At 46.4% G+C, this 14,186-nt stretch overlaps 1 protein-coding gene across 19 annotated transcripts in view; it reads left to right on the top strand.

The window, feature by feature from the left end:
* Positions 1 to 2,577: 2,577 nt before the first annotated feature.
* PLA2R1 (phospholipase A2 receptor 1) overlaps positions 2,578 to 14,186 on the top strand; it is a 143,608-nt gene continuing 131,999 nt past the window's right edge. For 13 of the 19 annotated variants that reach the window (XR_015146949.1, XR_015146936.1, XR_015146948.1 and 10 more), the window contains exon 1: positions 8,874 to 9,296. Coding sequence is in view for 11 of the 19 variants with exons in the window: in XM_086355516.1 (XP_086211642.1) it covers positions 9,188 to 9,296 (109 nt within the window). In the remaining 8 variants the exon portion in view is untranslated. Of the gene's footprint in view, positions 2,689 to 8,807; positions 9,297 to 14,186 lie in introns of those variants that run through there. The other 6 variants (XR_015146920.1, XR_015146921.1, XM_086355508.1 and 3 more) reach the window with 3 other exon arrangements.

Raw genomic sequence — 14,186 nt, 5'->3', positions numbered from 1 at the left:
AATGTATGCAATAACATGGCTGTATTTCCAAATAACAATACGGAATGAAAGAAACCAGAACCCGCCCCCTCAAAAAAAGCATATGCTATATAATTTCATTTACATGAAATTCTGGAAATCTCAAACCAATCTATAGTGACAGAAAGCAGATCAGTAGTTGACTGGGGTGTGGGATAGGGAATAACAGAAGAGGGGGGCTTTCCAAGGAACACAGTGGAATTAGTAAGGAGGATAGATACGTTCACTCTTTTGATTACAGTAACAGTTTCAAGGGTGTATAGATATGTCAAAATTTTTTAAACTGTATATTTTACACCTAGGTAGTTTACTGTTTGTCAATTTCATCTCAATTAAGCTACAACGCCAGGGGGACTTCCCTGGTGGTCCAGGGGCCGAGACACTGTGCTTCCCCCGCAGGGGATGTGGGTTTGACCCCTAGCTGAGGAACTACCACTATCCTGCATGCTCTGAGCCCAAGAAGTAAAACCTTTTTAAATATACAGCAAAGGTCTTCTATAATTTTCTAATCCACTGGATTCACTAGGAATGTATTAAGAATGTTATTTCACCCATCATTCTTAAAGGCTGAGGTTTCTGGCCAACAAATTGCTTTTTCCTAGTAATAAAATGAAAATGAAGCCATTATTCAGGAACAAAACTACATGTTGATTTATAAACATAATACAGGAAAATTAAGTTAAATTGACGAAGTCCTGGTCATCTGACTACCAATATCTTCTCCTTTTACAAAATCCACACTTTCAGTAACACTGTGATTTCTGTTTTAGCTTAGAAAAGTTGTAAAGGTGTGGAAAAACTAAGTAGCCTTCCTTGGAAGATTCTAGAAGACCAAGCAAAATGAAACAGGATTGCCAACTTATTAGTGCTCTATTCACTTAGCTTTGCTCACCTGCTTCTCAGAAAGCTACACTGAACTTTAATACTTAAGCCATTTAACCTGAGAAGGGCAGATGAAGCTCTTTGTCTGCCAGTTTTTTTTTCATAGCTCCATGACTGGCTCATGTCTAATCCTCTCTTTTTATCTTCCACCCTGAGCTTTAACATTTTGAATTGTCTTAGAAATGAGACTTGACAAGTCTCCAACCCTCTGGGCACATGTGAGAAGACAAGTATGAACACACCACAGGCTGTCTGTCCCTGATCCATCAGGATCATTTTCCCTCCCACAGAATGGCTTTGGGTCCCAGAGCACGGAGGAGGAGGCCCTGCTAGAGTGTGGCATTTGACTCAACGTTATTTCTCATTCTATAACAACCTGCATGGTAGGTTTTTGTTGTTCTACATACAGAGAGGAAGCTCAGCAAGATTATGTAATTTGACCAAAGTAACACAGCTAAGAATTAAGGGAGAAGGATTTTTTAACCCATCAACTCTACCCTGCTCTCTTTCTCCTCCTCCTCCTTTTACCTAATCCTTCAAGATGCAAACATGCCCACAGAACCTGTTTTGATTTATCAGAATTTCTTTAGGTGAAATCAAAAGGTGCAACCACCCCTCTATTTTGTTATTGTTTGTATTTTAAAAACAGCATGGTGATTAAAAAACAACTGTCTTATATACTTTTCTGAATACTAAATGGAATAGAATATCTAAATTACTAGAAAATGACAAATGTTAAAATAAATATTGATTGTTCCCCAGGGTTCCCATTAAGTTCTGGAAAGTTATAGCCTGCAGGGTAACAACCAAAGATGCAGACCTGGAGAAGGCTCTCTCACAGTGCAAGTTCCTAAATGGGGCCCCTAGAGTCAGGCGATGCCGTTCGCCCATGACAGCCATGCCAGGCTTCCAGGGCTGCTGCCCACACCTGGCTCCTCCCTCCCTGTGTTAACACAGCCAGTGGGAAATTTTACTTCTAAAACCAGCCTCTCTCCCTGAACTAAGAGGTTTCTTGTAGGTTTCCTTTCCATTTCAAGTGCCAGACATTACCTTCTGCCCCTACCTACTCAGAACCCAAGAGGTTCATGGGAGAAACCAGAAATTCTCCACCCCAGCTGCACATTACAATCACTTTAGGAGCTTAAAAAAAAATGTACTTACACCTGGGTCCCACTCCCGATCATCTGAACCAGAATCAATGGGAGTCCGTTGGTGGTTTTTAAAAGCTATTCTGGGGACTTTGACCATGGTGAGGGCTGAGCACCACTGGACCAGCTAGGTTTCAGACAACACGTGTTGCTGGTGGTCATGCTCCCTGGAGAGGTTCCTGTTTCTTCTTCAGATATGTGCCCCTTTGCCTACTTCGTCTGCACATCCCCTTCGAGGCTACATGTGGAAAACGGAAGGAGAACATGAGTGTGCAGAAATGAGATCACGCGCTGGCAGGGGAGACTTAAGATACCCTATGAAGACCAGTCAGGAGAAGGAAATGGCAACCCACTCCAGTATTCTTGCCTGGAGAATTCCGTGGACAGAGGAGCCTGGTGGGCTGCTGTCCACAGGGTCACACAGAGTTGGACATGAACTGAAGCGACTTAGCATGCGTGCATGCATTGGAGAAGGAAATGGCAAGCCACTCCAGTGTTCTTGCCTGGAGAATCCCAGGGACGGGGGAGCCTGGAGGGCTGCCGTCTATGGGGTCGCACAGAGTCGGACATGACTGAAGCGACGCAGCAGCAGCAGTAGCATGAAGACCAGTCAAGACAGAGGCTCAGCTGAAACTCCCAAGTGAGTGGAAATTTCTGGCTAAATATTGCATACTGGGAGAGCCATCAATTGAATTGAATTAATACAAATCGCTGCCTAGACAAAGGTGAAAAACTAGTTCATTAACTCAGTACTGAAATTGGTCTTTAGCCCAATGAACTTTCAGTTGTTTTCACCCCCTTAGTATTCCGGCGACTGTGGGTGTTAGTTAAAATACCACACTGCGGCTTGAGCACAAAATAAAGCAATATTCTGAACACACTCAGGAGTGTTTAATAAATGGCTCGGGGAAAGCTGCTGAAAATACATATTAAATAGGTTAGAAAATTCCTGTCTTACATAAACCAATATTCTCTTTTATCTAAGGTACGATTTCCTCTTAATGAGATAGCTTATTACATGAAGCTAATGGGTAGCTCAGGGCAGGGCTTAACAATACATCATTTAAGCTCTCAGTGTCCTCATCAGCATATGATGACTGTAATGAGACCTACTTCACAGCATAACCAATGTGGGTATTATCTAATAACTGTGGGTATTATCTAATAATCTAAGATGTGGTCACATCTCCTGCGTGCTCACTCCTGGCCAGGTTATGGGTGTTTTCCCTGTGTTCCAACACGGCGTGGACACTTGTAGTGTTCCATTTTACAGAAAGGAAGCTGAGGCTGGGTGAGGTGCCGTGACTTGGCATAGATCATAGAGCAGACTCCCACCCAGGCTGCCTTACCTCTTCACCACCACGGTGTTGATACAGCCAGCACTCCAGGAATGGCAGCTTCTGAGAAGAAACCAGGACCATTATATGGCTTTTCTCTCCACCCAGCAAGAAACCAAATCACCCCTCATTCTTTGTTTGCCCCCCAAATATTTTCTTTATTTAAGTAGTAACAGTAATAAAACTACCTTGGCCGAGTGTTTACTCTGTGTCAGTCACTATTCTAAGCACCTTTCAGGTATAAACTCTTTAAATCTTAACAACAGGCCAGTGAAACGGCACTATTATTATTATTGCAATTCTGCAGATGAAACAACTAAGGCTGTGGAGGTAAAGCAGCCCGCTGCAGCCACAGAGCTAGTGAATGACGAACCCAGGGTCTGGACCTGGCAGTCTGGCCCCAGGGCCTCCTCTGGTTGCCTCCACTTGGCGACCTGTGAGAATGCAGTTGAGTCCTGTGAGATTCCATCACCATCAATCATCAACTTCTTTCTTGTCTTCAATTTGCTGTCATCTGACTGGGTGACATCAATCTGGATGCAGCCCAGTGTCCACCTTCTCCCTGCATGTACCTGGGCTTTACGTATCATTAAGAAAAGACCGTCTACTATGAAATCGTGGTCCCTGACCACATCTGAGCCCTTGGTGATGCCCAGATGTCTGGCCACATTTCCCCAATAGCTCTGAGGACATCAGAGCCAGTTTCATCTCCTCTCCTCAACTCCTTTCTAGTCCAGACAAGAGCCATCTCTTTATTTAAGATCCTGCTGCAGCCTCCTAACCCTTGGGTATTGCTTACCTCCAATCTGTTCTGCAAAATATAGTAGGAAAGTTCTTTTTAAAACATAGCACATAAGTCTGGTCACAGTGAAACCTTTTAATGGCTTCCCCTTGGCTTTAGCACAAAGATTTTTAACATGATTTTGGACCTAGCTTAAGCCTTTCCTATTCAGGCTTATGTTCCCAAAGCCTCCCACCTCAATTTCTAGTCTTCCTGCTCAAAGAACTTCTCAAGCATCTGCTGTCCACCCTTGCCTCTATTCCCTCTGTCTGGCACATTTTTCCACTCCCTGTTAGCTCAGTTAAGTCTGTCCTATCCCATCAGCCCTGCATTCCCATTCATACTTCCAAGCAACAACTCACTTGCTTTTTGTACCACAGCTTCTTACATTTTCTAGAATTTTATAGAAATTGTATCACAACATATATATTCTTTTTTGTCTAGATTCTTTCACTCAGCATAATTGCTTCAAGATGCAACCATGCTGTTCCATGCATCAGTCATTCATTTCTTTTAATTGCTGAGTAGTATTCCATTGCATGCTGCTGCTGCTAAGTCACTTCAGTCATGTCCGACTCTGTGCGACCCCATAGACGGCAGCCCACCAGGCTCCCCCGTCCCTGGGATTCTCCAGGCAAGAACACTGGAGTGGGTTGCCATTTCCTTCTCCAAGGCATGAAAGTGAAAAGTGAAAGTGAAGTCGCTCAGTTGTGTCCAAATCTTAGCGACCCCATGGACTGCAGCCCACCAGGCTTCTCTGCCCATGGGATTTTCCAGGCAAGAGGACTGGAGTGGGTGCCATCGCCTTCTCCGTTCCATTACATAGGTAGACCTAAATCTATTTATCTATTCATTCCTTGATGGGTATCTGAGTTGTTTCCAGTTTGGAGCTATAACAATAAAGCTGCTATGAACATTCATGAACAAACCTTATATGGACATTCTTGGGTAGATACTTAAGAGTGGAATGTCTGGATCATATGGTTGTTAGACTAGATTGAAAAGTGTCCCCCTTAAATCACATCCACATGGAACCTCAGAATAAGACTTTATTTGGAAATAGGTGATTATTAAAATCAGGTCATACTGGATCACAGTGGTTCCTAAATGCAATACTGATGTTTTTATAAGAGAGATATAAAGGGAAGAAATCCATGTGATAATGTGGGTAGAGACCGCAAGGATATAATGAATTTTCTTCACCATTTTCACTCAACATAGTTCAGGTTTCTAATTGTTTTCCCAGTTTCAAATGACTCCAAACATTATATCCCTTTCTACCTCCTTCCCTCCTTCATTCATTCATTCAGCAGGGACATCCTGAGCATTTACTAAGTGTCAGAACAGTGCCACCCTGGAGAGTCCAAGAGAAGAAAAAGGTAGTGGGCTCTTCAAGAAATTTACATCAGATGAAAAGTATAAATAAAGGAATAATTCTAATCCAAAGTTATGAACTGAGAGATGGAAGATGTGCCAGGCATGCAGGGGCAGGTGTTCCAGGTGTGTGGGGCGCAGGGGTGAAGAGGAGACATCAGTTCAGCAGAATAGAGCTCTTCAGGGTTCCCTCCTGAGCTTCCCTTTGCTCTTCTTTTTGCAGCCCCACTCCCTCCTCCCATTTCCAAAGCTCCCATAAAAGGACACTGAAAATATGCCAGACTCTGTGCCAAGCACTATTTCATTTAATACAGCAGCACTTTGAAGCAAATAGTACCACCCACCTGCATTTTATACAGAAGGAACTTCTAGAGACTTCCCTGGTGGTCTAGTGGCTAAGACTCCATGCTCCCAATGCAGGGGGCCCGGGTTCCATCCCTGGTCAGAGAACTAGAACCCTTATACCGTAACTAAGACCTGGTATAGCCAAATAAATAAATTTAGAAAAGGAGGTGGAGTGAGGAAACTGGGGCTAAGGAGACTAACCAGCAGATAAGCGACAAAGCACCTACTCTAACCATCACACTAGCCTGCCTCACGAATCTGAAACACAGGCAAGACCGTGAGATGGGGAAGGATCATTTTCTCAAAGGCTTAAAAGCTCTTTGCCACATTTCCCACCTCAAAGACACATGCAATACTTTCAGGAAGAGATGAAAACTAGCTCTTTAGGAGTCTTCTAATCATTGAATAGGAAATTTGGTGTCAGGAGGCCAGGAAGCTGTTATCACCATTCTTCGTTACACTAATTGCTTTGAAGATGAAATATGGCTTGTTTCCCTCTTTATCCTGCTCATATTCATAGCTCTGCTCCTTTGGAATATTATCTGCTGTGGGTCAGGGAAGGTTTTTTCCCCTCATTACATAGAGGATAAAACTGAAGCCAGAGCAGGTATATATATCACCCAGATCCCACAGCCAGTGGGAGGTAGCCGAGTGTCCCAGTGACTGACCTTGCTTTTCAGGTTGCCCCAGTAGCTGCCCTTTGCTCCAGCAGGTCTGCCCACTCACTCTCTCCCATACAAGCAGTTCTCACGCCAACTTTTGTATTTTTTGGCACAGCTTCTTCCCATCCTAAAACAGCCTCTTCCTCCCAAATATTCTTCACTCCATCACAGCACATCTAACCCTGAACAGTCACTCTAGCATGGCCTCTCTCACTTTTACTCCCACTGTACTGCACCTCACCAAGGATTAACATCAGGATTGCACTTTCCTAGTTAATTGTGCCACTTGGATAACACTCAGCTATCGCAATAGATGCCAGCCCGCTCAGGGCTGAATCATCTACTTTGGGGTTTTCCCATAGTATGCAATGTAGTTCTGAGGCCACAAAAGAGACTGATAAATACATCATGACTGAGGTCTATATACTCCTATATGCTGAAAACATCCCTTTTCTACATGTTTCAGGCAGGGATGCTGACTTCTCCATAAAAGAATATTTATTGACTCGGTTAGTGGAAATGTCCACATTTTCTCAGCCTCACCTGTTTTTTTTTTTTTCACTCCAGCAACAGCCAGCCCTACACAGCTTCCCTCTGGGGCAGGGTGTCAGCAGCTCACCACTGCCCATGCCATGCACCTGTTGCTGCCTGCCCCAGGGCTATCCCTGCTTCCCTATTTCACTCTGATCTCCAATTCCACTCCCTGCCAGGGATCTCATCCCAGGCTCTGCTTCCAGGGGATCTGGGCTAAGACAGTATGAATCCACTTGGGCTGACTCAATAAAATATCAGAAGCTGGGTGGTTTAAACAATGGAAACATATTTCTCAGTTTTGGAGGCTGGAAAGTCCAAAATCAAGTTCCTGAAGATTTGGGGGTTTGATGAGTTCTCTGCCTGTTTCGTAGATGGCTACCTTCTGGCTGTGTATCCTCACATGGCCTCTCCTTGGTGCCTGGGTGGAAAGATCTCTCTCTTCCTCTCCTTATAAGGTTGACCTTATCTAGGACCCCAGCTCTTAGACTTCATTTAAACTTAATTAACTCCTAAAATCCCCATATCCAAATACAACTTGGAGGTGGGGAACAGTTAGGACTTTAACAAATGGGGTACTGGGGACACAATTCAGTCTACAGCCGACAGTATCATTTAAAACTATTGGTTTGAGGGAGCTTCCCTGGCAGTTCAGTAGTTAGGACTCCAGGCTGCCAATGCAGGGGGCATGGGTTCAATCCCTGGTGGAGGAACAAGGATCCCACATGGGGGTAGCCCCCAACACACACACCCTGCCAAAAAATAATTGGTTTGGATCAATAGGCAGCTAAGGAAAGCAAGGTTCTCCAAGATTGCACCACCTTCCTTTTTATTTTTTAAAGCTCCATTTTGCTCTCTTCCCTCCTTTATGTTTTAATGACTAGCATCATAAACAATGTTTTATTTAAGGACTATTTAGGAAAGATACTATACTAGCCTGTTCTCATGAATATTAAACATTTCTAGTAGGCTTCCCTGCTAGTAGGCAGATGGTAAAGAATTTGTCAATCTGCCTGCAATGCCAGCGATCCGGGTTCAATCCCTGGGTGAGGAAGATCCCCTGGAGAAAGAAACGGCAACCCACTCCAATATTCTTGCCTGGAGAATTCCATGGACAGATGAGCCTGGCGGGCTATAGTCCATGGGGCCCGCAAAGAGTCGGACACAACTGAGCAACACACACACACACACACACACACACACACACACACACTTCTGCTAGTTACCCGAAAGACTACATTCTAGTCACAGTTTTCCTAGTTTAGGGAGGAACTTTTGCCAACTTAAAGTGTAACCTCTTAGAGAAAATCACTTTGCTTTTCTGGACCGGTTTTTTAGGTATAAAGTGGGACAACAAGGTAACAGCTGTGACACGGGATAACCCGGCTATTCTGCTGGGTTAGGAGAATCTGAGATGGAAGGGGGAGGTACTCTGTAAAGGGGAAAGGAGCTCAGCAAGGGAAGAAGCTTCAGGGTTCTCTGGAGTGAGTAGGGCGGGGACCCTGGCGCACCCCCAGGGACCTCTGGGCTCCACATTCCAGGGGAGAGGGAGTCCAGAGCGTTCCTAATGCGCCTGGGTCCTCGGAGCAGCTCGGTTTCCTCTAAGCTGCCTGCCGCCAAACCCGCAGTGTTTACCAGAACCCGGGTGGTGTATAAACCCAAATGTCAGACTTCCTGTCCCAGAGATTTTCAACTCGCTCACCCCCAGCTCCTATTCGGCCTCCCCCAGGAAGGAGAGGGAAGGCTGGAAGCAGGAGGAGCTAGCCCGGGGCAGCCTCCCCCCTCCCTCTCCACCCTAAAGGCAGGAATTTCTGGGACGGGCAGATTGTCCACCCCTCTTCCTCCTCCTGCTCCAAGCCGCAAAGGGAGAACCTCCGCGACTTTTCCGTCTTCCAGCCAGAGAGTCCCCCCATCGTGGCGACAGGGGTGACTGACGAAGTGGGTCTCGGGGACGCAGGGGTGGCGAGGCCCCCGGGGAGGGTTGGAGCGCGGAGGAGGCTGCGGTCCTGCCCTCCGCCACCCCACCCACCGCAGGGCTGGGCGCTGGGGCTGCGGCGCTGGCCCCCCGCGGGCGCTACACCCGGGGACCGGCGGGCCAAGTGGTTAGCGATGCCGCTGCTGTCGCTGTCGCTGCTCCTGCTGCTGCTGCAGGTACCGGCGGGCTCCGCCGAGACCGCGGCGTGGGCAGTCACCCCCGAGCGGCTCCGCGAGTGGCAAGGTGAGTGTCCCCCGGGGCCAGAGAGACCAGCGGGCACGTCGGGGGCGGAGGTGATCCAGAGGAGGAAGGGGCGAAGCAGCCGGGATTAGACCGTGGTCCGTGTGGGGAGCGCAGCGAGGGGTTGGTACCTGGGCTCGCAGGCCGTTTGACTCAACTGTGGCCGGGGACGCGCTGAGCATAGGAGGGTAGATATTTCAAAACGTAAACTTTTCGAGAGCGGTGTATTTGGGACGACCATCTCTGGGGAAAATGATGACAAAAAGATGTCCCATCTTGTTCTCCCCTAAAGCAAGCGCTGTTGGTGCACGCTGCCACCCGTGGAGTGTCCCCAAGCCGGGCTTCTCCGTTCTGCGCCGTCGAAAAAGAAAAACAATCTTTATTAAAGCCTCTCCGGCCAGATGGGGAAGAGGAGCCTCTGTGGCCCGAATGAACTTATGAGCTGGAGCAAAATCAGCTCTCTGCTCTTCAGTTTCTTAACACTTTAAAATATAGGGGCTGTGACATCCGTAGGACTACTGATCACAAAATGTGACCCCTTGCAAGGCACACAGCATGCCAGTGAGTGGGGAATTTGGGGGGGGGGCGGTTACCGCCACAGTGTACACGTGTACTCACGGCTCATCAATTATTTATTGAGCACCTACTATACATAAGATTCATAAAGGGACAGGTACAGAGATAGAAGGGCTTCCCAGGTGGCGCTAGTGGTAAAGAACCAGCCTGCCAGTGCAGGAGACACAAGAGGCTGGTTTGAATCCCTGGGTCAGGAAAATCCCCTGGAGAAGGACATGACAACCCACTCCAGTATTCTTGCCTGGAGAATCCCTATGGGCAGAGGAGCCTGGAGGTCTACAGTCCGTGGGGTGGCAAAGAGTTGGACAGGACTGAAGCCACTGAGCACACACACAAACAGAGACAGAAAGAGAGATTGCCTGCATTCATGAATAACTATATGGGGCGCCTCAGAGGCAAGCAGCCAGCATCCAAAGCGCAAGCCCAGGCGTGAGGGGAGGAAGGTGATAGGGGGAAAACTAAGTAAACCAGGAGGAGCCTCCAGGCAGCCTCCATCCTCTCAGCCTTTGGGGAGAAGCTTGAACAGAAGGGGTAAAACAAGGTGTCACCAGTGTCTGTTTCCCTTCTCTACATATTCTGTGTCTGGACTGTATCCTCCTGCATTCCTAGGAGGCTTTCCCAAGGACTGATTGAGCAATTCTTATCCTAAGGCGGCCAAAGGTCACAGACCTCTTATTTCTTCAGTGAAATGTTCAGTGAAAATGTTCCTGCAGATGGGCATGTGATCTGGTGGGTGACCCATCTCCACTAGCAGTGACTGTGCCGAGCTTATTCCTTTACATTTTAAAATGTGGATCTTGCCTGAGCACTCATGTCTAAGTAGAACAGGGCAGCAGCCCAGAGGAGAAGTTGGAACGTAACCACACAGAGAGAATGCGTTGGTGATCCCTTGAGCCAGGGTTAGCACAGATGGGCTAATCCCTTCTATATGTAGCAGATCCAAATCCCAGCTGAGATTGTTTCTAATCAGTGCCTTCTTTTTAATAGTCAAGGACACTATGAAGTTAGAATCGTCCACTACCTCTTGTACACTCATAGTCTTCACATATGAAAATGGTGCTACTGATTTCCAAAAGCACAGGGACTGTGTGGCACTGAATGCTCCAATCATCACCCAGGCTCCCCTTCTTGACTTTAAGCACTCATATCAGTGGAATTTCAAGTATAATCTAGATGGGTTTAAATCAAGTTTTTCCTGTTTGTCCAAAGATGGAGAAACAAAATCTTCACGTTGGAAGGGACCTGAGACATTGTCTACTTCAGCCATCTGTTTTTCAGACATAGAAGCTGAAATATGGCTGCTTTTTTTTTAGGTTTTGGGTGCTGAGGTTTACCACGGTGTTCACTGAGGTATACTGACTTACTTCTGGCCATGATTGACATCCCCAGAGCAACCAGGAGAAAATATGCACCTGTGTCAGTTTCATATCCACTAATAAGGAATATGTAATAATACAAAGTGGGGCTTCCCAGGTGGTACTAGTGGTAAAGAAACCACCTGCCAATGCAGGTTAGACCTAAGAGATCCAGGTTCAATTCCTAGGTCGGGAAGGTCCCTCGGAGGAGTGCACGGCAACCCACTGCAGTACTCTTGCCTGGAGAATCCCACAGACAGAGAAGCCTGGCAGGCTGCAGTCCACAGTGTCGCACAGAGTTAGACACAACTGAAGTGACTTAGCATGCACAATAATACAAGGCAGGTTATACATGTTCTATTTTTAATCTGAAAATTTATTTGATATGTATTACTGATTGATTTCTTATTTATTGTAAGCATCCCAGCCTTGAGAGACAGATGATGGATGGTATTCTGGTGACTTTTCAGTCATTTATCAATGCATGCGTGTATGCTCAGATGCTCAGTCATGTCCAAGTCTTTGCAACTCTGTAGTATATAGCCCCCCCCGCCCCCAGGCTCCCTGTCTATGGGATTTCCCAGGCAGACTGAGTGGGTTGTCATTTCCTACTCCAGGGGATCTTCCCAACTCAGGGATCAAACCCACATCTCCTGTGTCTCCTGCATTGGCAGGCAGATTCTTTACCACTGAGCCACCTGGGAAGCCCCATTTATCAATGAATTTGTATTAAAAAATTAGTAGATACAGTGTCATATAGTAGTTAAGTTAATGCACCCTGGAACCAGACTGTTTTCCTGAAGGAGAAGTAGGCAGTTGCCCCATGGAAGCAAGAACATTTGGGGAAAACACAGAATGTGTGCAAAGGCAGAGTCACGTATTGGGCAGCAGAGTTCAGTGGGCTGAGAGTTCTGATCTGGGCTCTTTAGGATGGGGGAAAGAGAGCCACTGAAGGTCACAGGCAAATGGGGGCCTGGAGGTAAGGGTATCGGGATCTCAAGGGGCCCCGTGGACAGGTCTTTCTGTGCCACCAGGCCTCCTGAAAACAGAGAACTGGCCACTGAGATGAGGCAACTTCTCTGTTTCTCAGGGGCTGGTGGGTGGTCCTTGTTTGGCTCTTTCTATGGACCGGTTTCTTCTGCTTCTACTTGTAGGATCTTTCATAGATAGCTCCCACAGCATCCTCAGAAGAGTCTCTTAATTTCCTAAGGGAGGAATCTGGCCACACTGGTCGCAGCAGACTGGCTGGTCCCTGTGCTCTACCCATGAATCAGAGGCCCTCCCATGGCTAGGAGGCCAAGGTAGGGGTGGGAGGTACGCACAGGGATGCGGTCTCATTGGGGGCTGTGGATGGAGTAGATCCCGGAATAGAGTCATGGCAGGACATATGACTCTTTAGAAGCATCTGAAAGATGAGGAAATGAGTTTGTTCACAGGCACTCTGCTCAAGGGAAAACAAAAACTCTGGTTGAGTAAATTGGGTACTGCTAAGAAGGGTCTTGTGAGTTTGGAAAAGGGGAACCAGAACCAGATCACACTTCGAAGTTTAGGACTGCCATAGTCAGTTTGGGATTTGAAGAGAGGAATTCTGAAGGGCAGCCAAGAAACCAACTAGAAGATTCAAGCAATTGCCCATAACGGAAGAGGCTGATGACCTGAGCTAAGTCAGTTCTAATAGGAATATTAAGGAGCAGAAAATGTAGATTCAAGAAATAGGAGTTAAAAAGGAAAAAAAAAAAAATAACAGTGAAAGATGAGAGAAATGGCAGAATAGGAAGGGTAGTGATCATACAAGGAAATGATAAATTTTGGAGGTAGATCTGTTCTCAGCAGAGACCAGGTCCAAGATATGGTTGCAGGAGTGGTCACTAAAGTGAGAACAGGTGAACGAAGGTTCTCAGGGCAGAGGAGATCAAGGAACTGGGAATCCTGAGCAGGGCAGACATATGTTGATACACCTGCAACTTTTTATCATTAAAAAACACCCTCACCTAATATGCTGCTCTGCCACTTGCCTCCTCTGTTTCATTCCATGTTGTTTTGCAATGCTGGTCAGGACACACTTAATTTATTTTGTCACGTTAATGGGCCACAACTTGAGTTAGAGGAAACACTGGGCCAGAGTGTTAGGTCATCTGTATGGAGGGTAAAGGCCTTGAGGTGGGGAGGCTGATGGAGTACTGCCGGAGTCACATAGCGAGGAAGAAGTCCCAGGTGATGCACCCCGAGATCAAGGAATGAAGAGAGGGTGCCACATAGAAGAGGGTTTTGAAAGAGGGTGATAGGAACCACCACCTGGAGGCAGCAGTGGGGAGAAGTCATGACCTTGAGATTTTCCCCTTAGCTTTCATTTCTCATACAAAGGTCAAAATGTCCCTCACGCTAATCAGGTAGGTTCTATTAATACACACTCTTCTTTTACAGAAGAAGAAGGGTTAAATAACTTGCACTTACAGGAACTTGTAGAGATTCAAACCAGTCCCTTAAGCACTAAATGCAAAAGACCCCTGGAGAGTTTTGCAACCTGATAAAACAGCCCATTCTGTATCCTGTTGTTTGCTGGGAGATGCAACTTGATTTTGTGACTGGAGGACCAGGAGGCCAGCCTCTTGCTCTCTTCAACTTCCCCTTTTCTAACCTGTATGAACACATGTAGGAGTGAATATTTTCACAAAGCAGAAATGTGCAAAGCCATTGATTTTTACTTTTTTTTTCTCTAGGCAATTTTTATAGCCCTGAGTAATGAGCCATTCTGCTAATCTGGAGATCTGGAATTTAAGTGAAAGTATGATCAGATCCTGGTTTAGCCCTGCCTGGTCATCAGCCACTCCAGCCCTCAGGCTCTGTTTCTTCCATCTCCATCTATCATCTTTCAGAGTCTCTTCCACTTTATACTTTTCTCATCCCAGTTTCTCTAAATGGCTCCTTTCCTCACATGTCTTTGAGAGTCAGCAGAGACTTC

The sequence above is a fragment of the Bos grunniens genome, chromosome 2, assembly GCF_055505025.1.
Source record: "Bos grunniens cultivar Pamir isolate PY7600 chromosome 2, Bosgru_T2T1.0, whole genome shotgun sequence".
In the NCBI taxonomy this organism is placed as follows: Eukaryota; Metazoa; Chordata; class Mammalia; order Artiodactyla; family Bovidae; genus Bos; species Bos grunniens.
This window is presented reverse-complemented; position numbering and strand designations above follow the sequence as displayed.